Genomic DNA, 24,412 nt, shown 5'->3' on the forward strand with positions numbered 1-24,412 from the left:
GCGCGCCAGGCTTCCGTCCTCCACCATCTCCCAGAGCTTGCTCAAATGTCCACTGAGTCGGTGATGCCATCCAACCATCTCATTCTCTGTCGTCCCCTTCTCCTCCCACCTTCAAAACACTGTGGTACTGACACGGAAACAGACACTTGGATCAAGGGCCTGCAACAGAGAATCCAGAAATAAACCCACAAGTACGCTCAATTATGCTTTGACCAAGGAGGCAAGAATATACAATGGAGAAAAGAAGACAAAGTCTTCAGCAAGTGGTGCTGGGGAAGTTGGAGAAATGCATATAAATCAATGAAGTTAGAACACACCCTCATGCCACCCACAAAAATAAGCTCAAAATGGCTTAAGGACGTAAACCTATGACATGATGCCGTAAAACTCCCAGTAGAGAACACAGGCACCACACGTTTCCTTAGGTCAGCCTCCCAAGGCAACAGGAATACAAGCAGAAATAAGCAAGCAGGACCTAATCAAGCTCACAGGCTCCTACTCAGCAAAGGAACAAAAGACAACCCACAGAACAGGACAAAATATTTGCAAACGATATGGCTGACAAAGGACTGATTTCCAAAATGGACAAGTACCTCACACAACTCCACAACAAAACAATTGAAAAATGGGCCAAACGTCTAAATAGACATTTCTGCAAAGAAGACATACAGATAGCCAATGGACACATAGAAACATGCTCAACACTGGTAATTATTAGAGAAATGCAAATCCAAACTACAATGAGGTACCACCTCACATCGCTCAGAATGGACATCACTGAAAAGGTCTACAAATAGCAAATGCTGGAGAGGGTGTACAGAGACGGGAACCCTCCTACACTGTTGGTAAGAACATGAATCGGTGCAGTCACTATGAAAACGTTTGCAGGTTCCTCAAAAAACTAAGAACAGAGCTGCCATATGATCCAGCAATCGCACTCCTGGGCAGATACCCAGAGAAAACCCTAATTCAGAAAGATACTCGCAGCCCAGCATTCAGGGCAGCACTGTTCACAACACCAAGCCATGGAAGCACCTGAACGTCACCACAGATGGACAGAGAGGTGGACAGACACGGTGAGCCCTGCTGGGCCACAAAGAGCGCTGCGATGCCGTCGGCGGCAACACGGACAGACCGAGAGGTGATCACACTGAGTGAGGTCAGCCAGCCAGAGACAAGCACCTAATGGTGTCATTCCTATAAGGAAGCTAAAATATGGCACAGACGAACTCATCTGAGAAACAGGCTCACAGACACAGCGATCAGACTTGGGGCCGCCGGGACGGGGGAGGGGGTGTGGTGGAGAGGGGCGGACGGGGAGTCTGAGATCCACAGATGCAGACTGTGCTACACACACACACGTGATGGACACACAACGCCCTGCTGCATGGCAGAGGGCACTGCGCCCAACTGCCCGTGAGAGGCCATAACGGGAAGGATGCGCGCATCCGGACAACGCGCGCCGCTGTTCAGCAGAAGCCATTGCAACACTGCAACTCAGCTCCAATTCTATTTTTAAAAAGGTGAAAGAAACCACCCAGAAAACGGGAGGAAATGTTTACACAGTATATATATCCGATAAGGGATTGTATCTAGACCACAAAGAATGCTTATGAGTCAACAATGAAATGACAGACCTCAACTGAAAACCAGTCAAAGGATCTGAAGAGACACTGTCGGACAGATTATATAGAAACGGCTAACAAGCACGTGGACAGTCTCAGCATCAGTCAGAAAGGAAAGCGGTAGTCGCTTCAGCCGTATCTGACTCTGTGATCGCAGGGACTGTAGCCCGCCAGGCTCCTCTGTCCAGGGAACTCTCCAGGCGAGCACACTGGAACGGGTTGCCATTCCCTTCTGCAGGGGATATGCCTGAGCAGGTCTTCTGCACAGGCTCCGTACCATCTGAGCTACCGGGGAAGCCCACAGCCAGGAGGGAATGCAGTTCAAAACCACAGGGAGGCAAGCACTGCCCTCACCCCGGGAGGGCTGGTCCTCAGTCAGAGACACAGCAAGCGCTGGGAGAAAAGGGAACATGCTGGAACCCTCACACAGCACAGGTGGGCAAGTGTGGAAAAGAGTCCTGAGGTTCCTCAGAAAGGGGAACAGCGCCACTGTCTGAAGCAGCCATTCCACTCCCTGGGCCTCGACCCAAGAGAAATGCAAACACGCCGACCCGCACAGACCCGAAGCACAGGAGCGCCCGCAGCACCATGGCGCACAAGGGCCACCGGGCAGAGCCGCCCGAGCGCTCCTGGAGGGCAGAGCCGCCCGAGCGCCCGTGAAGGGCAGAGCCACCCGAGCGTCCGTGGAAGGCAGAGCCACCCGAGCGCTCCTGGAGGGCAGAGCCGCCCGAGCGCCCGTGGAGGGCAGAGCCGCCCGAGCGCCCGTGGAGGGCAGAGCCGCCCGAGCGCCCGTGGAGGGCAGAGCCGCCCGAGCGCTCCTGGAGGGCAGAGCCGCCCGAGCGCCCGTGGAGGGCAGAGCCGCCCGAGCGCCCGTGGAGGGCAGAGCCGCCCGAGCGCCCGTGGAGGGCAGAGCCGCCCGAGCGCTCCTGGAGGGCAGAGCCGCCCGAGCGTCCGTGGAGGGCAGAGCCGCCCGAGCGCCCGTGGAGGGCAGAGCCGCCCGAGCGCTCCTGGAGGGCAGAGCCGCCCGAGCGCCCGTGGAGGGCAGAGCCGCCCGAGCGCCCGTGGAGGGCAGAGCCGCCCGAGCGCCCGTGGAGGGCAGAGCCGCCCGAGCGCTCCTGGAGGGCAGAGCCGCCCGAGCGCCCGTGGAGGGCAGAGCCGCCCGAGCGCCCGTGGAGGGCAGAGCCGCCCGAGCGCCCGTGGAGGGCAGAGCTGCCGGAGCGCACCTGGAGGGCAGAGCCGCCCGAGCGCCTGTGGAGGGCAGAGCCGCCGGAGCGCACCTGGAGGGCAGAGCCACCCGAGCGTCCGTGGAGGGCAGAGCCGCCCAAGCGCTCCTGGAGGGCAGGGCTGCCCGAGCGCTCCTGAAGGGGAAGCATGGAAAGGAATGGTAAAAGGAGGGCAGGTTGGACACAGGCCACATTGCAGATGGACCCTGAACACACGCCATTCAGTGAGAGATGCGAACACAGAAGGACACACAGCGTCTGATTCCACTGATAGGCAATGTCCAGGACAGGCAAATCCACGGAGATAGGAAGCGGATTCATGGTTGCAGGGACTGGGGGAGGGGAGTGGGTGGGTACATGGATGGATGGGTAGGGGGTTGGATGGATAGACAGATGAATGGCTGGATGGGTGGACAGATGGATGAATGGATAAGTGTGTGCATGGGTGAGTGGGTGGCTGGCTGGCTGGAGGACTGAATAGATGGGTGGTTAGGTGATGAATGGATGGATGATGGAGAGATGGCTGAATGGATGGATGGGTGATGGATGGATGGATGGATGATGAATGGGTGGATGGATGGGTGGATGGATAGATGATGGATGGATGGATGGGTGCATGGATGGGTGCATGGATAGATGGGTGGATAGGTGGATGGATGGATGGATGGGTGCATGGATGGATGCATAGATGGGTGGGTGGGTGGATGGATGGGTGGATGGGTGGGTGGATGGGTAGGTGGGTGGGTGGGTGGGTGGATGGGTAGATGGGTGGGTGGGTGGGTGGATGGGTAGATGGGTGGGTGGATGGGTAGATGGGTGGGTGGGTGGGTGGATGGGTAGATGGGTGGGTGGGTGGGTGCAGGGATGGATGGATGACTGAATAGATGGGTGGTTGGGTGATGAATGGATGGATGATGGAGAGATGGCTGGATGGACAGATGGATGGATAAGTGGGTATATCGATGGATGGATGATGGATGCATGGTTGGGTGGGGAGATAGATGGGTAGATGGACTGACAGGTGGATAGATGGGTGGATGGATGATGGGTGGATGGATGATGGGTGGATGGATGGGTGGGTGGATGGGTGGGTGGGTGGATGGATGGATGGGTGGATGGATGGGTGGGTGGGTGGATGGATGGATGGATGGATGATGGGTGGATGGATGGGTGGGTGGATGGGTGGGTGGATGGATGATGGGTGGAGAGATGGATGAATGGATAAACACAGTGTGGCCCGTGCACACACTGGAAGACAACGCAGTGAATGAAGAGGTGGGCAGCTCTGACACAGGCTACCACATGGATGGACCCTGAGCGGAGGGCGCTCAGCGAGACAAGCAAGCACAGAAGGACACACAGCGGGTGGCTCCATTCACACAGGGGTTAGGAAGAGGCAAACCCACAGACACCGAGGGCAGACTAGCGCTTTCCTAGGGACGTGGGGGAAGGGGAGGCGCAAGGGCAACCACGGGGCACAAGGCTTCTTTCTCGGGTGATAAGAGCTCACTGTAGAGACGGCTGCACGACTCTGTGAATACACTGAGAATGGCCGAGCTGTACACTTTCAATGGTGAATTGTGGGGCACGTGGATTCCATCTCAAGAAAGCTTTTGGAAAAAGAGAAAAAGGCAACTGCTGAAAACTGAAGGCAGAAGGGGAGCACGTGGAGTCACTCAGCACACAGTCCAGCAGAACTTTTCAGGACGTGCACGACAGACAGAGAGTTAGCAGCCGGAGAGGAGAAAGGAGAAAGGAGAGGAGAAGAGGAGGGAGGCGGAGGGGCAGGGAGGGGGAGAGGAGAGGAGGGAGGCGGAGGGGAGGGGAGGGGAGAGGAGAGGAGAAGAGGAGGGCAGGCGGAGGGGCGGGGAGGGGGAACGGAAAGGAGGAGAGGAGGGAGGCGGAGGGGAGGGGAGAGGAGAGGAGGAGGGGAGAGGGGAGAGGAGAGGAGAGAAGGAGGGAGGCGGAGAGGAGGGGTGGGGAGAGGAGAGGAGGAGAAAAGGGAGGCAGAGGGGCGGGGAGGGGAGGGGAGGGGCGGGGAGGGGAGAGGAGAGGAGGAGAGGAGGGAGGCGGAGAGGAGGGGTGGGGAGAGGAGAGGAGGAGAGAAGGGAGGCAGAGGGGCGGGGAGAGGAGAGGAGGAGAGAAGGGAGGCAGAGGGGCGGGGAGAGGAGAGGAGGAGGGGAGAGGGGAGAGGAGAGGAGGGAGGCAGAGGGGAGGGGAGAGGAGAGGAGGAGGGGAGAGGGGAGAGGAGAGGAGGAGAGGAGGGAGGCGGAGAGGAGGGGTAGGGAGAGGAGAGGAGGAGAGAAGGGAGGCAGAGGGGTGGGGAGGGGAGGGGCGGGGAGGGGAGAGGAGAGGAGGAGAGGAGGGAGGCGGAGGGGCGGGGTGGCGGGGGCGAGGAGGGGACACAGAGAAAAGAGAAATCGCCCGTAGCACTCGAGACAGAGGAGAGGCACCGCACCGTCCCAAAGAACCAACGTGTAATTCACAAGCAGCCTGTGCCGCAGCGTGACCCCTGGAGGATCAAAAGGCGCAGGAGGTGCCCGACCACAGCTGTCGACGACAGCGAGAGCTGGGGTGCTGGGAGCACGGGGACCCCGCATGTGGGCACGACACCAGCAGGCAAGCTGGGGCCTCTGACTGGCGTGAAGCAGGGGCCTGTGCTGTTCAGCAAGCCTGCCAACGCAGGAGACGCGGGTTCAATCCCTGACACGGGAAGATACCCTGGAGGAGGAAGTGGCACCCGCTCCAGTACTCTTGCCTGGAGATTCCCACGGACGGAGGAGCCTGGGGGGCTGCGGTCCACGGGGTCATAAGCAGCCGGACACGACTGAGTGACGGACCCACACAGAGTGAGACAGCAAGGGGGCACAGGGACCCCGGGCCCCTTACAACAGCCAGCCGGCCCCTAGGGACGGCCGAGGGCACCGTGTCGCGTTCCTGTAAGAGCCAGAGCAGACGCCAGAACGACTGGGCGTCCACACGGAGGATCCAGAGCCGCACTCTCCGTGACGGGTACCTCGGTCACAGTCAGGGTCAGTCTAGAATCACACACGCAGCGCGTGGACTGTGGACACCCATCCCTTGGACAGGAGACACGCGGGAAGGCCTGAGCTGAGCCCGTGGGGAGGGTCCCTCAAAGGTCACAAGGCCCCGGGGAACGGCACGCAGGCCGTCTGAGTCCTCCAATAGCGCGGCCAGAGCTCAGCACAAGCCCTCCAGGCCTCAGGCTCCAAGGGCCGCAGAGAGCGGACGCAGAAGCCGAGCTCTGGGCCTGCCCACGCCCGAAGGAGGGCCCCCCACGTGCCCGCGGGGACACTCACCTTGGCCACACGGCCCATGTCCTCCATGGCGGCCCTCTCGCGCGGGAGCTGGGCGAAGGTCCTCTCGATCTTGGCGATGACGGCGTCCACGTTCACCGGGTCCTGCGGGCGGCCGTGGGGGAAGTAGAAAGTGGGGACGCTCCGGCTCGCGGCGGGGGGCAGCGGCTCCTCCTTCCCCGTCTGGACCTGAGGAAGACCACAGTGAGGGCCTGGGCACGTGGGCGCCTCCTCGGGACCCGCGCTCAGTGAGGGCCTGGGCACGTGGACATCTCCAGGGACTCACACCCAGTGAGGGCCTGGGCGCGTGGGCACCTCCTGGGGATTCACACTCAATGAGGGCCTGGGCACGTGGGCACCTCCTCAGGACCTGTGCTCAGTGAGGGCCTGGGCACGTGGGCACCTCCTGGGGATTCACGCTCAGTGAGGGCCTGGGCACGTGGGCACCTCCTGGGGATCCACACTCAGTGAGGGCCTGGGCACGTGGGCACCTCCTGGGGATTCACACTCATTGAGGTCCTGGGAACGTGGACATCTCCTCTGGACCCACACTCATTGAGGTCCTGGGAACGTGGGCACCTCCTGGGGAGTCACACTCAGGGCCTGGGCACGTGGGCCTCTCCGGGGACTCACACTCAGTGAGGGCCTGGGCATGTGGGCACCTCCTGGGGATTCACACTCAGTGAGGGCCTGGGCACGTGGGCACCTCCTGGGGATCCACACTCAGTGAGGGCCTGGGCACGTGGGCACCTCCTGGGGATCCACACTCAGTGAGGGCCTGGGCACGTGGGCACCTCCTCGGAGCCACACTCAGTGAGGGCCTGGGCATGTGGGCACCTCCTGGGGATTCACACTCAGTGAGGGCCTGGGCACGTGGGCACCTCCTTGGGATCCGCGCTCAGTGAGGGCCTGGGCACGTGGGCACCTCCTGGGGATTCACACTCAGTGAGGGCCTGGGCGCGTGGGCACCTCCTCGGGACCCGCGCTCAGTGAGGGCCTGGGCACGTGGGCACCTCCTTGGAGCCACACTCAGTGAGGGCCTGGGCACGTGACCAGCCCCTCCCTCTGTTTCCATGATGGGAGGCAGGTCTGATCCACGGCTCCCCCGACCCCGAGCCCACTTGACCCACTGTTGACCGGGCACGCAGACCATCACTGCGGGCTGACTGCAGACACGGGAGGTCACACAGCCCTCATGCAGCGCCACACGTGGCCCCTGGCCTGATCCACACTGCCCCGCCTCCCTGATCCTGCTTCGGCTCTGGCCCCCTGGACAGGATGGCTGACGGCCCAGGCTGCTGAGAGAACCTTCCCCGTGTCCTGCGGGAGGTCAAAGGAGGCGCGGCGGGCTGTCCCTCGGTGGCAGGTGGCACCTGTGACCACTTGTGTCCACACCCGCCCTGCCCCGCAGAGGTTTCAGCCGCAGCCAGCACAGCCCTCAGGAGACACAGGGCCCCAGGGCTCTGCCTCCCAGCACAGGCAGCAGCGGGCACCACACAGGAGCCAACAGCATGCTCTCAGCCACAGCTGATGTCAGCCAGGCATCTCCCGACGCACCTACCACTGGGTGGCATGGAGTATCCACCCGGTACCTCATCGGGTGGCCTGTGGGCGGGCGCAGTGGCCCGCTGGCCCTTCCAGGGCCGGGGGGCTGGGAGGGGTCACACCTGGGGAGGGACAGAGCAACAGGGCCCCTGTCACCCCAGGTCACGGGGTCACCAGGACCCAGGACAGCCTCCCGTCAGACCTCATCCCCTTCAGAGGCCCTGTCACCCCAGGTCACGGGGTCATCAGGACCCAGGACACACCCTCCCGTCAGAGACCTCAGGAGCCCGTGAGCCCTCAACACACCTAGACACAGGAGGACAAAGCCAGAAGACCCAAAGGCAGCCAGCAGGTGCTTAAACGCAGCCCAGGCCCGGGAAACGAGACAGATGAGGGGAAATCTTCAAAGAAACAAACAGCAGGAACTCCATCCAGCTCTCAACAGAAGAACAGAGCCTGGAAGCCAGAGGAAGGCAGAGCCCACCTTGTCCCCTTCCACCTGTGAGAAGGTGGCTGTCGCATGACGTGGACACTGAGCCACTTTTAGGCCCGAAAAGAACAGAGAGCCAGAGCGAGCGTGCGACAGACACCTGGCCCAGGCGACGCAGAGGCGTGCACGTCAGTGGGGAGCAAAGAGCCCCCAGATGGAAAATCTGAATTACAAGACGGGGCGGGGGGCGGGGAGAGCAGTGCCTACCTGGCTAACTCACACGCATCCACCAGAGAAGTCAGTCATAAGAACACCGGTTTACTTCTTTCTGAAAACTCCCACGAAGATGACAGCATAAAACACAAGGGAGATAGAACGGAAGCGTGTGAAGAGTTTTGAGCTGGACGATAAAGACATGGATTAGCTCAGCTCCTACAAAAATGGTACTGTCAGCTGAGCAGTTACCTGGTGGGAAACACTCCAAAGGGAAACAGATTTTTTAAAGAGAGGCGGCAAAGGAGAGCACACAGAGAAATACAAAATAAAGCAGAATGGATTTCAAGTCATAACAGATGTAAGTGAACTGAATGTTCCAGTTAAGAATACAAAGGGTGGAGGCCTTCCCTGGTGGCTCAGTGGAGAAGAACCTGCCTGCCAACGCAGAAGAGGTGGGTTCAATGCCTGGTCCAGGAAGATCGCACATACTAAAGAACAGCTAAGCCGGTGCGCCATCACTACTAAGCCTGGGCTCCAGAACCCGGGAGCCACAGCTACTGAGCCCAACTCCCCACCTGCACCGAGAGCCCGTCCCCGCCGTAGGAGCGTCCCCGCCATGAGAAGGCTGCACATCCCACGTAGAGAGCAGCCCCTGGTCACCAAAACTAGAGAAAAGGCCACGCAGCAACAAAACCCAGCACAGTCAAAAGTAAACTCAGGTCAAGGGAACTTTAGAAACAAAAAGCTCAAACAGAAGAAAAAAAGTAAGATTTATTTATAAGACACACGCGTAAGGTCTCGGGACACAACAGCTGAAACTTAAGTGGAAAGAGATACAGCGGCCAGCAGCGATGGAAAGAAGGCGGGCACCGCTGTGTTCATGCCCGGAGAGTGGGCTGGGGGCCTGGACTTCCAGAGGGAGGGTCAGGACACCGCGCTGGGGTCCACCACGGGCCGCGCCGCCGACCCCGAGCTGACCGCTGCCCCGGGTGGCCTCAGCGCCCACCAAGCCCCGGACCCGGGAAGTGCGGCGCCGGCAGGCAGGGCCGGGAAACAGAAGCGCCGGGTGCGGACAGGGGAGATTTACAGAGTCATCTCTGGGCCATAAATAGCGCGGCCGGCACAGCTGCGGGACAGGCGCCCTTCGCCAGCACACAGGCGCCTCAGGGGCCGCCGCCTCCGGCCGAGCGGGACTCCCCAGGGCCGGAGAGAAGCGGCGGAGGACAGCGCCCTGAGCTCGGTGCGGCCGGCTGGACGTCCGCGACGAAGGCGGAGGGGGTACAGCCGTGCGTCTGTGTGTGTGAGAGACACACACACACACACACACACACACACATACACACACACACACAGCCTCCCAAGTGGGGCTGGGCCCCCTCAGCAGCCCGCAGAGCAGGGGCGCCTCCCTGCCTCCGGGCGCCGCGGCCGTCAGCGCAGCCCCTGCGCCCGGCGGCAACTTCTGTGGCGGTGCGGACACCCGCGCTCCCTGACTCATCGCGACTGCGGAGACCGAGACGTCCGCGGCCCTCGGGACACGTGCAGCCGGCGGCCCCGAACAGGACTGAGGACACGGCCTCGTGGAGAAGCGGGGCGTCCCTGTGCGGCGGGAGCGGCCGCACCAGGGACAGTGCCCGCCTTCGGAGCAGCCCGGCGCCCCCTCCCGGCGCGACTTCTCCGAGCGCGTCCTCAGCCGGCCGGCGTCTCCGCGGACGGAGGGCGCGCGCCGGGCCGGCGGGGATGACCATGGGTCTATGCACCCAGGAGGGGCGCGGGGCGAGCGGAGCGGGGGCCGGGGGCGGGGCCAGACGCGGGCCCCATCGGAGGGGAGACCCGGGTGTGGGGACACAGGCGGCCGAGGCACCCTACGGAGGCCGGCGCCAGGCTGGGAGGCCCTGCAGGCCGGAGCTTCTCCTCCTCCGAGCCTGGGAACCCTCCCCACCGGCTGGCGAGGCTGGGGAGGGCCAACTAGGACCTCGAAAGGCCCACCGATGGACACGCAAACGGTCCAAGTATAGGCAGAGGCGCCAAAATGAAGATGAGACCGTGTGCGCCCCTGGGCAGAGGGCTGTGCGGCCCACGGAGCCGGGAGGCAGGGCTGGGGTGTGGAGCTGGGGAGCAGCCCGAGGGCCCAAGTCTCCGGGACCGGGGGGACCATGTCTGACCCCCAGGTCCCCGGAGTGCGGATCAAGGGGGCACACTCAGGGGCACCCCGCACAGTGATGTGACCCCCCGGGGTCTGACACGGGTGGAGTCTGCAGGTTAGGCTGTCAGCCGCGGTGGGGGGGGGGGAGCCTGGACTGTCACGGCGCCGCGGTCTCCCCTCCGTGGGGCCCCTGCGTCCACCTGAAGGGCCCACAGGGAAACTGGGCGGGTGAGAGCGGGACCAGACCCAGGGATGGGCGGAGGGGAGCGGGGGAGCCCGTCCTGCGGCGTGCTGCACCCCAGATTCAGGCCCGGGGACGGAGGCCAGCACTCAGCTTGGACGGGGCGGTGGCACAGCCGGGCGGGGTCCTCGTGGGCTTGGGACTCGCGCTGAGGGCCACCGTGGAGGACAAGCTGGGGGCCTGAGGGCTGCTCAGCAAGCGCTTGGCCCAGGCGTCCACATGCACGGGGTGGACAGGAAGAAGGCTCTGCAGGAAGAGGAGAGCCCCCCAAACACGAGAGCCACACTGCACACCTTCCCGTGGCCCTGAACCCAGCACGGCCGCACCAGGCTGCAGGTGCATGCGTGTGAAGCACCGAGTCCATCTCCACGTGCCCTCCACGCCTACGCACCCCCACCACCCCCGCCACAGTCCTCACCACCCCCCAACCATCATGTCCCTCCTCACCCCATCCCCTCCTCACCCATCTCCACACACACCCCACCCTCCCCTCCTCACCCATCTCCACACACACCCCACCATCCCCCTCCACACCCATCTCCACACACACCCCACCATCCCCTCCTCACCCCATCTCCACACACACCCCACCATCCCCCTCCACACCCCATCTCCACACACCATGATGTTTGCAGATCCCCCAAGGCATGTCTGGAGTCCACACGAAAACACCGAGAGGTGAAGCCATGAAGTCAGCCAGGGGCACCCCCCTCCCCAACTCTCCCCAGGACACTCCCCCTCAGGAGCTGAATCCCGCCCCTGAGGAGCACTGGCTGCCTGCCCCTGAGGAGCACTCACTGCCCGCCACTGAGGAGCACTCACTGCCCAGGGCAGGCACCTTCATTCCCAGGAAAGATCGCTGGGATGTGTTTTCTGTAATCTGAAACTGCTTCCTCTGAAATCTGAGTGACTCGATAAGAGGCACAGCTGTCCTGGGAAAATCAGGCTTTCCTGAAGCTCCTGCCTGTAGCCGGGGCTCCCCTCCCCCGACCCAAGAACATCAAGGCCTGGCCACCACCAGGGGAGGGCTCCCCGATCCCGGGACACCCCAGCACTACTGTGTACCACTTAAACAGCAACCGGCAGACTTGCTGCTCCATCTGTAAAAGGAGACCAGCCTCATCTGATCGCACGCTCTGAGTCTGAACAGACTTTCCTGCCCAAACGAGGCACCAATTTACAAGCGTCACCCACTCGCAGACCAAAGCTCACACGTTAGAAAGACAGCCGTCAGACAGAAAAAAAGAAGACCAACTAGCTCTCTAAAAGCTCAGACATGGTCCCAGGATGGGGAAAAACTCGATTTAAAGGACCAACAGGAAGCAAGCTTTTCCCACCCCAGACAGGCCAGCATGTAATTCGGTGACTTTTTGCTTTCTTGAGGCTAGATGACCTTAACTCCTCGCCTGGGAGAAAATACAAGCGATTCACAGTGCCAAACATCCCTAAGACAGCCGAACCTGCGTTACCAGAAGACCCCAGGGTGGCCGCGGGTTCTACATGCCCCGGTCCCCTTACTCGACTTTATAAACCACGCACGAGGCACCGGCAGAGACACCGGCTTTGCTTTCGTGCTCGCGGGGGAGAAGCACCGAGAGGTTTAACAGCCGAGTGCCTGCTGAAACCGCCGAGAGACGCGCTCCCTCCAAAGCGCTCAAACTCCACAGGCGCTCGCGGCGAACCGCGCTCGGTCCTGAGCGCGCTGCGTTACAGCGGCGGGCGCCGCGCTCCGACCATGCGGGGAGGCTGCCTGCGCGCCTGCGGAGCCGGGGCTAAAGCCTCCCCAGCGCGCTCAACCCACTCCGCAGGCGTTTTCCAGGCACCGCGGTCCTTGCGGCTGAAACTCCCAGAAAGGAGCTGTGGGCGCCTCTCTTCAGAGCGGCTGTCCCAACAAATTTCCACGGGCCGCACACCTGCTCTCCGCGCGCAGGGGCGCGGTTCCCTGGCGGAGGTGAAGCCCCCACCCCCCAGCACGGGCAGCCCCCCGCGCCGGCCTCTCCGGGGCTGAGTGGACGCAGCAGCCCCGCGCCCGCACCTGCTGGAAGGCCTTGAGCCGCTTCTTGAAGCGCGAGGGCAGCACGAAGTCGCAGCCGCGGGCCAGCGAGGCCAGCTCCTGCCGCAGGTCGGGGTCCTGGCGCAGGGAGAGGTCGCGGAGCCGCATGTCGGCTCGCGTGGGCCGCCGCGGCCCGGGCCGGGTGCGCTCGCGGGGCTGCGGCTGGCCGGGGCCGGCGGGCTCAGGGCGGTCCGGGCGGCCGGGCTCAGCGCGCTCCATGCGTCGCCGGCCGGCGCTCTGGGGGCCGGGCCCCGGGCGCGCGCATTCCTCCGGTGGGGCGGGCGCGCACGGCGCGGGCTGGGGAGGCGCGGCCAGCAAGGCGGCGGGCGGCCCCTCCCAGGGCCCCGCTGCGCTCCGGGGGGGCAGGCCCGAGGCAGGGCGCCCGCCCCGAGCCGGCTCGCTGCGCGCGGAGGGAAGCGGCTGCCCCCCGCCCCCGCGCACCCTTGCTCGGCTCAGCCCGCAGACAGGCCGCCGAGGCCCGCCGCTGTGGGGCCGCCACCCGCGGGCTCCCCAGGGAGGGACCTGGCCTTCTCTCCAGACGCCGGCCGCCAGCCCAGGACTAAGCTGGAACCTAGGACAGAGCAAGCGGCCCACAGCCCGCCTGCGGCCCAAGAGCTGTTCCCTCGGGCAGCTGGCGGCAAAGAAGCGCTTTGAAGGTCACCACCCACGCGCACTTAGGAGTGTAGGAAAAAACAAACAGTCACAGTGTTGGTCGCTCAGTCGTCTCTGACTCTGTGCGACCCCATGGACTGTAGCACGCCAGGCTCCTGGATCCGTGGGATTCTCCAGGCAAGAATATCCGGGTGAGCGGCCAATTCCTTCTCAGGGGGCATCTTCCCCATCCAGGGATCGAACCCAGGTCTCCTACACTGGCGGCGCGTTCTCTACGCTCTGAACCACCAGTTGGGAAGATGTACACTCAACCTGCAGAGGAAACACTCTGCTCTCCCGTGGAAACTCGGGGTGCGCGTGCAAGCGAGGGTGCTACCGCATTCCGGGGTGTACACGGGTGCAAAGCGTGATGAGAACCGGAACACGGGGATGGACAGAATCCAACTCTGACCGTCGTTTACTGGGAACCCTGCAAACGGAACCCGGGCCCTGACGTGGGGGTGGACTCCCCGCAGAGCCAGGCCCGCTCCCCTCGCCCCCTCCCCCGACACACACACACACACACACACACACACACACACACACACGAGTCTACCTCTGGCCTGAGGATGCCACCCCTGACATCGTAGGACCCCAGGGACACCTGTCCCCTCGCCCTTCCCTGCCCCCGGACAGAGCTGTCTGGGGAAATGGCCTCTCGGGAGCCTCTTCACCCACCCACCCTCTTCCTGCCTCTCTAATGGACTTCAGGTTTGGGGCTTGCTTTTTTCCAGTCGTGTTTGTCTTACAGAAACAGAGGGCAGAAAGTCCAGAACCGCCTGCAGGGCCCAGGTTCCCCTGTCAGGAACACCCGGAGCCGGGTACTGCCTCTGTTAAGAGATAGGAGCCCACATCACTGCTGTGAGGAACCCACGCGGATAAGGCTGCCCTGAAGAAGCGCAGTCTCCCCAGGGTGCATCTGGTCCCGCACACCCTGAGGGTTCATTCGGACAAAGGCACAACGCCGTGTGGCCACCACTGCGGTGTCACTCAGCAGGCTTGCTGTCCTGGGGACTGTACAGTTTTGAAGTTTTTTAAACATTATTTTTTATGTGGCCCACTTTTTAAAGTTTTTAATGAATTTGTTACAACATTCCGTCTGATTCGTTTCTGGTTTTTGGCCCTGGGGCATGTGGGATCTTAGCTCGCAGACCAGCGATCAAACTGTACTCCCTGCCTTGGAGGCGAAGGTGTCAGCACGGGACAGCCAGGGAGGTCCCTCCCCCAGGCCCTGCCCTGGAGTCCCTGGGCTCAGCCGATTCACGCCCCCTCCCCAGCACCGTCCGTCCTCCCTGTCTCCGTGCTCCGCTCGTCCCGAGTGTCCCCACACGGATGCAGCCTCTTCCGGCAGCAGTGTCACCTGCCCCAAACTCCTGCTCAGGAGCCCCCCTGTCGTATGCCTGCCCTCTGCCTCTCTCTCGGCCCCGCTCCGTCCTCCCATTCCCCTCACGGACTTGGGACTCAGCAGCTGACCCCCATATCCCCCAATTCTGCAGACACGGGGACGGTCTGGGGCAGAGTGACCTCACGTGGTGTGAGGTCAGGGTGCCCGAGGCCTGCCGTGTCAGACCCGCTCACAACACGCAGGAAGGCCCCCAACAGCACGCCGGGGGGCCGTGCTCGGGACTTCTCATTTCAGGGTGTCAGCACGGGCACCGGGGGCTCGGAGACTGCCTGACAGGCGCGGCCCGCCAGTCGCCTGCCGATTGCCGATCACTCTCGCCGCGCCCCGCCGCGCCCCGCCCCGCCACGGGAAGTGCAGCCGAGGAATGGCCAGTCCCTCCGAGGAATGGCCAGTCCCTCCGGTGCGTTGGTCCTCCCAGGGGGGGCAGGGCGTGCTCCCACCCCCAGAACCGCCCCAGGGGTCCTGACTGACAGGCCGGGAGGCCACGCCCTCTCACCGTCATGGAGGCCGGGAGGTGAGGGGAACTGCCTTCTCTGGGAGGGGGTCCAATGATTACAACTCCCCTTCCAATGCAGGGGGTGAGGGTTCGATTCCTGATCAGGGACCTAAGATCCCACATGCCCTGGGGGCCAAAAAGCAAAACATAAAACAGAAGGAATATTGTGACAAACTCATTAAAAACTTTAAAAGGTCGTCCACATCAAGATTCAAAAAAAGCTTGAAAGTACAGTGTCGGGAACATGGTCAGTTATGACGTGATGTCTTTGTACAGTGAGAGATCACAGACTTGTTGGAACGTGCAGAAACATCAAATCACTGTGTTCTGTGCTGGGCTTCCCAGATGGCTCAGTGGCAAAGAATTCACCTGCCAATGTAGGAAACTCAGGTTCGATCCCTGGGAGGGGAAGATCCCCTGGAGAAACGGCACCCCACTCCAGGACTCCTGCCTGGAGCATGCCACGGGCAGAGGAGCCTGGCGGGCTACAGTCCACGAGGCCGCAGAGTTACACAGACTGAGTGACTTAGCACCACCAACAGGCATGTTCTCCACCAGGAACTGACACGGTGTTGTAGGTCAACTATGCTTCAGAAACCAACGCAGAGGAAAACAGGTCCGCCTTGCAGTTTCCAGGGGAAGGGGGCACGTGTGAGGATGAAGGTGGCGGTTGAGACATACAAACTTCCAGTATAAGTGGTTTTTCCTGTAGCCATGTACAGATGTGAGAACTGGACCATAAGGAAGGCTGAGTGCCTAAGAACTGAGGCTGTGAAACTGTGCTGCTCGAGAAGACACTTGAGAGGCCCCTGGACTGCAAGGAGATCCGACCAGTCCATCCTCAAGGAGATCAGTCCTCAATATTCACTGGAAGGACCGATGCTGAAGCTGGAGCTCCAATCCTTTGGCCACCTGATCCAGAGAACTGACTCACTGGAAAAGACCCTGATGCTGGGAAAGACTGACGGCAGGAGGAGAAGGGGACGGCAGAGGAGATGGCCGGATGGCATCACTGTCTCGATGGACATGAATCTGAGCAAACTCTGGGAGATGGTAAAGGACAGGGAAGCCTGGCGTGCTGTAGTCCACAGGGTCACAGAGACTCAGACATGACTGAAGCAACTCAGCACTCATGCAGAACTGGTGGAAGAGATGAAATATATGGCAAGTCACTTGCTACAGAGACAGCCTGCAAATCCCACAGTGATAAACAGAGCAGCTGTACCCAGAGCAGACACAGAACCTGCCAACTGAATGAGAAAAAGCAACCAACCAGTGTGTAAAACAGAAGAGCCTCTGAAAACACACCCCAGTGGAGAAGGCATATGAGGACAAGAAGGCTTGAGACCACGGTCACCAGGGAAACTGTGAGGAAGCCACAGAGGTGCCACCAGAGAGCCGTGTTACGGACAGGGGCCGGTCAGGTGCCCGCCGGGGATGGGTCGCTGGAACCCTGGGCTGCTTTCGGCCAGGGAACACCCACAGAGCAGCCGCTCTGGAACACCACTTGACGGGGTGTTGAAAAGAGAACGGGTCTGTGACAACCTAGAGGGGTGGGATGCGGAGGGAGGTGGAAGGGAGGTCCAAGAGGGAGGGGACATGTGTATACCTGTGGCTGACTCATGGTGATGTACGGCAGAGACCAACACAATACTGTAAAGCAGCTGTCCTCCAAGTAAAGCTAAATAAATTTTAAAAGGAGTCGCAAATGCTTCTGAGCCTTAAAATGCAGCAGTTACTCCGCAGGCGTCTCCCTGAGACCACAGTGGCTGCCCAGGTGGCTCAAGGGTGAAGAACCCGTCTGCTGAGGCAGGAGACCTGGGTTCGATCCCTGGGGTCAGGAAGATGCCCTGGAGGAGGAAGCAGAGAGGCACTCCAGGGCCCCTGCTGGAATCCACTGCACAGAGGAGCCTGGCGGGCTGCAGCCCGTGGGGTCGCACAGGGTCGGGCACGAGGAAGAGACCGACCCTACGCTGAGACGAGAAGGGAGAGGTCCTCATGAGGACTGAGCCTGGACGTCTTCGGCACAAGGACCCGAGAGCTGGGGGCCAGGGCCCACCTGACACAGCACGAGGCCCCGCGGGCCGGGAGCAGCATTCGGCCAGGGTCCGGGAGGAGGGCCGGGCACTTGACCGTGGGGAGCGCTCCGGGAGAAGTGGGGGGTGCACGGGACCCTGCAGCTGGAGAAGAGACCTCGGACGGGTGCCCTGGCCCAGAGCCCTTGATGCCTCGGGGCCGCGCGCAAGATGAGAGGAGTTGTGTGCACAGCTTTCCTAGTCCTGTGAAAGCTGCCGGGAAAGCACCTCGCCTTCCAAAACTAAGCCAGCCCCTCTCCACCAGCAGGGACGCTGCAGAAATGCCCTGCACGGCCCGGACACTCTCTGCCCGTGCCGGGGACCGGGAGGACGCGGGCCACCTGATGCTGTTCACCAGGGCGCCGCCTCAAAGCTCCTCTTCTCTTCATGAGACCCTGCATCACCCTCCTATGGGACCCTGTGCCCCTCCTCCTCCTCATGGGGACCCCACACCTTCCCCCAGGGCAGAAGGCAGTCCCAGGAGGTGAGGGAGCTAAACCTGGACTGAACGTGGGCTGAACATGCACTGAAGCCGGACTGAACACGGGCTGAACGTAAACTGAATGTGGACCAAACTGAACGTGGACTGAATCCAGGCTGAACAGGGACGAGGCCCGGACTGAACCAGAGCCGTCGACCAGGGCTAAACCATGACCCTAGACCAGGACTAAAGCAGTACTGAGGAAGGTCAAGTCAAATCACCAGGTAACTGGACACCCCGTGTCTACAAACAGAGGCAAAGCACTCAATGTCTAAACAAGCAGATAATCAAGTTCACCAAGGAGGCAAAGCACTGGAGCGCAGGCAACGTCACTGACGGAAAATGATGAGACGCAGGCAGACAGGAGCACATCCAGAGCTCGTGGGCACGAACCTCGACATTTTTAAGGTGTTAGTGGTGCGAGACTGATCTACAGACTCAGCGCAGCCCCGGTCAAAACTCCAACAGGCTTTCCTGTGGGGGCTGACGAGCCGGTACTCAGAGCTACAGGGAGATGAGCACGTTAGGACAGGGCTACACGGAGATGAGCACGTTAGGACAGCCTGAGGTCAGAGGACGTCGGAGACTCTCACACCGTTTTAAAAGACGAGGGTTGGCCGTACGCCACTTGCTTTCCACAGGTTCATCCCCAGAGAGCTGCAGAGTGAGATTTCAAACACAGATCACGTGATCAGAGATCAGGAAACAGACCCACATGCACAAGGCTGACTGAATTTCAACAATGTAACTCACAGTGCAGCTCTGCAGGAAAAGAGAGATTTCAAAGACCGCCGGTTACCTGGATATCTTACACCACACACAGAAACTTAAGAGAAATGGATCAGAACTCTAAACGCAAAAGGGAAAACCAAGAACGTTTTAGGAGGAAGACAGAAGACAACCCTGACAGCCTGGGAGAGTCACACATTTCGTAGACTGGATGCAATGCATAAGAACCGTGAAAGAATGAAATTCAGAGAATTAAAAAAAAAAACTAACAGCTTTTTGTGTTCAAAATACATGTTAAACCAACAACAAAACGGGACAAAGACTGAAGAGAAATATGCGAAAACATAAGTCTCACAAAAGAGCTGCATGCAGATTCTGCACAAAGAGCCCTTATGTTGCTGTTGACTTGCTCAGTCGTGTCCAACTCTCTGTGACCCCATGGACTGTAGCTCACCAGACTCCTCTGTCCATGGGACTCTCCAGGCAGGAATACTGGAGTGGGCTGCCCCTCCTCCAGGGGACCTTCCCGACTCGGGGATCGAACCTGCGTCTCCCGCATGGGCAGGTGGGTTCTTTACCACTGAGCCACCAGGAAAGCTCCACATGAGGTTTCTCCACTTCCTATTAGCTCTTAGAGAACACAAACTCAGAACTCTTCTTATGGCATTTTATGGAGGAACATTTTCCTAACATTAATTATCCATTTCTTGGGGCCAAAGAAGTCTTATCATTTTGTCCCAATGACAACAGTCCTTTTTGGGTTACTGGCTTCTCAAAATTCAACTGAAGCCATAAACTCCACATTCACCGAGACGTGTTTAAAGCCACCTTCAGGCCCCAGACAAGGCCCATCAACAGTTTTTTTTGGCCACAGCAGAATGTTGGATGTTAGTTTCCTAACCACGGGTGGAACCTGTGCCCTCTGTGCAGTGTGGAGTCAACCTCTGCACCACCAGGCAGATCCCCGTCACTCCTTTTTGAAACCTCTTGGGATGGTTAAGAGAGTCATTCTGCTTTTCCTCAAAACCGGGTCCTCAGGGGACTTCCTTGGTAGCGCAGTGGCTAAGACTCTGGGCTCCCAAAGCAGGGGGCCTGGGTTCGATCACCAGTCAGGGAGCTAGATTCCACAGGCCACAGGTAAGACCCTGGTGCAATCAAATAAATAAATAAAAATAAGTAAATATTTAAAACAAAAAAAACAAAAACCGGGTCCTCATGGTGACTTACTCTTATCTGGTCACGGAAACTGCAGACCGGAGAAGGGGTCTTCAGTCTTACCCACCCCGGTCAGCACTTCTTTCATTCAACAGACGCCCCCCTGGGCCCCCCAACTATTCCAGCCCCACACCGAGGCCACGTCACATCCTTCCAGGCAGAAGCTGGTGTCTCCCTTGGGGAAACACCACTCTGGCCTGAGGAATTTCACGCCCACACTCTGTGGCTTTCTGCCTGCCATGCATAAATGAGGTCTGTCTCAGGCATCAAAGCCGCCCTGCTCAAATTTTCTGTAAACAGTTCCAGTCCCAGGGGGACCCACACAATTTATGGGGTCACAAAACACAAGAAGTCACCTTCCAGTGGTGTCTGTGGAGCCGTGTCACAGACCACACCCTAGTGACACGTGGATGGCTCACCGCGTGAGACTCCGGGGACCCAAGAAAGAGCACCAGGCGGGCGGTGGGAGGATGGGGGACTGTCACTGCAGCAGGCAGCTCTCCAAGCCCTGGCTCTCCTCTCACAGCCACCTCCTCGTTTTGGGAGGGGGCGGGCGCTGAGGCAAGACGTCAAGAGCAGGGGTCCCCAACACCTGAGCCATGGGCTGGTACCAGTCTGCAGCCTGTTGGGAACGGAGCTGCCCGGCAGGAGGTGAGCAACACAAGCTTCCTGTCTATTTACAGCAGCCTCAGTGCATCCGAGCTTCGCAGGCGGCACTGGCAGCAGAGAACCCAGCTGCTAATGCAGGGGAGGTAGGAGACTAGGCGTCAGTCCCCAGACCAGGAAGCTCCCCTGGAGAAGGGCACGGCAGCCCACGCCAGTGCTCTCACCTGGAGAATCCCACGGACACAGGAGTCTGGCGGGCTGCAGTCCACCGGGTCCTGAAGAGCTCGGCGTGACTAAACAACAAAACAAGAAGGGGAGCAACATGCACCACCGCGCTTTCCCTCCTGTTTCCCCCTGGAGAAGGGCACGGCAGCCCACGCCAGTGCTCTCACCTGGAGAATCCCACGGACACAGGAGTCTGGCGGGCTGCAGTCCACCGGGTCCTGAAGAGCTCGGCGTGACTAAACAACAACACAAGGGGAACAGTATGCACCCGCCACACTTTCCCTTTTGTCTCCCCGAACGTTTTTCCACGAACACCTGGAGACGCTTTATTACATCTAACCAACACAGAAGCGCTTTACTTCTAAATGCACTGCTCTCCAACTGTCCTTACTGTAGAAACACTGTTAGTCCCTCAGTTACGTCAGACTCTGCGACCCCTTGACTGTAGCCTGCCACGCTCCTCTGTCCACGCGATTCTCCAGGCAGAAATATCGGAGTGGGTAACAATTTCCTTCTCCAGGGATCTTCCCCACCCAGGGAATGAACCTAGGTCTCCCGCACTGTGGGCAGATCTTTACCATCTGAGCCACCAGGGAAGCCCTGTTGTTCAAACTCAGGGACAAAGGTAGACGAATTTGGGATAAAACGTCAAGGTTCACAAACTGAGCAGAGCAGGAAAAAAACCAGCCATGCGTGCATAGCTAACACCAGCTGTCAACAAACTCCAAAACCATGATCAGCGTGGAAGACGCTGAAGACAGTACTTTTCAGTGAGCAGGACTTTTCTGGGGGCGAGGGGAGGAGATGAGATGGCTGGATGGCATCACCGACTGGATGGACAGGAGTCTGAGCAAGCTCCGGGAGTTGGTGATGGACAGGGAGGCCTGGCGTGCTGCAGTCCATGGGGTCACAAAGAGTCGGTCACGACTGGGCTTCTGAACTGGTCACTGAAGGAGACAGCCTAGACACTCTGCCTCGGTCACCCCCAGCCATATGTCGGTGGGAACCCCCCAGTTACCTTCGCAGGCGTCAGCAGAAGCAAGAGGAACTTACTACTCTCGTCCCTCCGGATCGTCGAGGCCCTCGAACCGGCGGCCCACTCCGGGCACTGGAGGCTGCTCCCACGGGAAGCGCGGTGGGCGCGGGGGTCGGGCCGGGCGCCCCAGGGCCTTCGCACTCGCGCGGCCTCCAGGCGGGGTCGGGGGCAGCGGCTGCGAGCCGGGGCCCCGGCAGCTCAGCGTCTCCCGCGCCCCTCTCGGCCCTCGCGGGCATCTGGATCCTCCGCAAGCAGTCCCGGAGCATCGCCTGCGTGCTGGACTCGCTGAGCCAGCACAAGAACAGCTCGTCCACCTTCATCTTCAGGACCGGCTGCAGGACCTTGCCGGGCGGCATCTCCGGGGCTGGGGCCCTCCTTCCTCGCGCACAGGTGCCTGGAGCCGGGACCCACGGCCGGCCTGAACGGACCACACACGGGGCCGGCGACCAGACCCTGAGGGCACGAGCCAGTGGGGGCCAAGGGCCCCGGCGCAAGAGACTGGAACCTGGCCGGGGGGCTCCCGGGGTCTGGTGAGGAGACAGGGACCCGGCGGGGACCGCGAGCCCCGCGTTAGGGGAGGAACTGGTCCGGCCGGGTGGGTTTCGCAGGCCCGGGGTTCAGGAGGGTGAGGCGGCGCCCGGCATGGGTTGGGGTCGCGGGCCTGGGGTTCGCGGAAGAGGACGCCTGGCCTGGAGGGGGTCGCAGGCCCGGAGTTCAGGAGGCCAGGGGTGAGGCGAAGCCCCGCCGCGGGGGTGCTGCGCGGACTCGGGGTCTCGGCTGAGGCGGGCGGTCCGACCGCGGGGGGACCCGCCCAACTCAGGGCAGCTTCAAAACGGGCGCGCCAGGACGACCGCCCAAAGAAGGTCGCCTCAGCCGTGCGTCAGCGCGACGCGTGGCGTCATCACACGGCGCCGCCCGTCAACGCCCCGAGGCAGTGCGGGGCGCTTGGGTGGGCCGGACGTTGTGCCGGGCGCGTGTGCGCTCCGAAGGACGCTCAGGAGCTGGACTGTGGACGGGGGCGAGTGGTGGCGGGCACCGGGCTCGAGGCCTTTTAGTTCTTAGGCTTTTGGTGGGTGTGGCCCCGCGCCAGCGAGACGCCCGAGCTTCCCCCAACCGCCGGGGGGCTGCGCGCATGCGCGGTGAGAGCTCGTCGGGAGGGGCACGCGCGGGGCTGGGGGGGTGGGGTCGAGTATGCGCAGTGCGGGTCTGTGGTGGCGGTGTTCCGGAGGCCTGACGGTCGAGCATGCGCAGTGCGTGCCCGCTGGGAGCGAGCCGGGGGCCCGGCCGTGTGCCTGGAGGCGAAGGGCTGCTACGGCGGGAGCATGCTCAGTGCGTGCCCGCCGAGCGCGGGACCGGGCACGCGCGCCGCGGGAGCGAGCGCAAGGCGGCGTCGGAGGCCAGTGCAATTTTTTTAGATGAAACGGGCCACTGCTGACCACGAAGTTCGCGGTAACGTTCAGTTCAGTTCAGTTCAGTTCAGTCGCTCAGTCGTGTCCGACTCTTTGCGACCCCATGAATCGCAGCACGCCAGGCCTCCCTGTCCATCACCAACTCCCGGAGTTCACTCAGACTCAAGTCCATCGAGTTAGTCATGCCATCCAGCCATCTCATCCTCTGTCGTCCGCTTCTCCTCCTGCCCCCAATCCCTCCCAGCATCAGAGTCTTTTCCAATGAGTCAGCTCTTAGCATGAGGTGGCCAAAGTACTGGAGTTTCAGCTTTAGCATTATTCCTTCCAAAGAAATTTCAGGGTTGATCTTCAGAATGGACTGGTTGGATCTCCTTGCAGTCCAAGGGACTCTCGAGAGCCTTCTCCAACACCACAGTTCAAAAGCATCAATTCTTCGGCGCTCAGCCTTCACAGTCCAACTCTCACATCCGTACGTGACTACTGGAAAAACCATAGCCTGTAACGTTAAGTGTGTTAAATCTTAGTGATGCATTGGAGGCGTCTAACTGCTTTCAAGCTGGCCTTTCAGGGGTGGCTTCTTTACTTCTGAGCCATCGGCTAAATAACCCGTGTTAAACTGTGATTTTATTTTCTGTTTGTAATGATTGCAAACTTTGTGTTTGTCTACTGAAAAAATTAATTATTTTTCTTTTGTCCCTCAGTCGTGTCCGACTCTGCGACCCCATGGACTGTAGCTTACCAGGCTCCTCTGTGCATGGGATTTTCCAGGCAATAGTACTGGAGTGGATTGCCATTTCCTTTTCCAGGGGATCGTCCCGACCCAGAGATCGAAAAAAATAATACACCATCTCAAAGCTGAGAATTGTGTTTTAATTTGAGGACTTGCTGAAGACTTAAGCTCAGGAAGTATCCTCTCATCTTTCTGGGAGACTTTTCATAAGACGTAAGGGAAGGGGCGTGATATATAGGACTTTTTACAACAAAAAAGGTTAGAACATCAAACGATGACAGTAATTTAAAGAAAACCAGACATTACAAGTTAATGAATTTAGCGCTTTTCTATGTGTGGGAAGATCTAAAAGTCTGGAAGATTGCCTGGAGGAGGGCATGGCAACCCACTCCAGAATTCTTGCCTGGAGAGTTCCATGGACAGAGGAGCCAGGAGGGCTGCAGTCCATGGGGTCATAAAGAGTCAGACACAGCTGAGGAAATACCATTCCACTGCACTCTGTAGGGATTAATGACAGGATGAGCCAGTGTGTCCTGAGAAAGGGAAAATGCTGACGTCCAA

The 24,412-nt window shown here is 60.4% G+C and overlaps 1 protein-coding gene and 1 long non-coding RNA gene across 9 annotated transcripts in view; one reads left to right on the top strand and one right to left on the bottom strand.

Annotated features, from left to right (window-relative positions):
- LOC138431522 (serine/threonine-protein phosphatase 2A regulatory subunit B'' subunit beta) overlaps positions 1 to 22,617 on the bottom strand; it is a 45,152-nt gene extending 22,535 nt beyond the window's left edge. Inside the window, exons 1-4 of one of the 8 annotated variants that reach the window (XM_069573622.1) lie at positions 21,730 to 22,617; positions 20,844 to 20,912; positions 20,676 to 20,744; positions 6,169 to 6,354 (exon numbers count right to left, since the gene is read on the bottom strand). In XM_069573622.1, coding sequence (XP_069429723.1) covers positions 6,169 to 6,354; positions 20,676 to 20,744; positions 20,844 to 20,912; positions 21,730 to 22,068 — 663 coding nt within the window. In that variant the 5' untranslated portion in view covers positions 22,069 to 22,617. Of the gene's footprint in view, positions 1 to 6,168; positions 6,355 to 7,722; positions 7,833 to 8,016; positions 8,112 to 8,407; positions 9,062 to 11,361; positions 11,451 to 12,775; positions 13,448 to 20,675; positions 20,745 to 20,843; positions 20,913 to 21,694 lie in introns of those variants that run through there. The other 7 variants (XM_069573626.1, XM_069573628.1, XM_069573623.1 and 4 more) reach the window with 7 other exon arrangements.
- A 349-nt stretch (positions 22,618 to 22,966) lies between these two features.
- On the top strand, positions 22,967 to 23,978 carry LOC138431523 (uncharacterized). Its single transcript, XR_011253716.1, has 2 exons — positions 22,967 to 23,590; positions 23,823 to 23,978. It is a non-coding gene; the product is annotated as an uncharacterized lncRNA (long non-coding RNA).
- Positions 23,979 to 24,412: the final 434 nt, after the last annotated feature.

The sequence above is a fragment of the Ovis canadensis genome, chromosome Y (genome assembly GCF_042477335.2).
Source record: "Ovis canadensis isolate MfBH-ARS-UI-01 breed Bighorn chromosome Y, ARS-UI_OviCan_v2, whole genome shotgun sequence".
Lineage (NCBI taxonomy): Eukaryota > Metazoa > Chordata > Mammalia > Artiodactyla > Bovidae > Ovis > Ovis canadensis.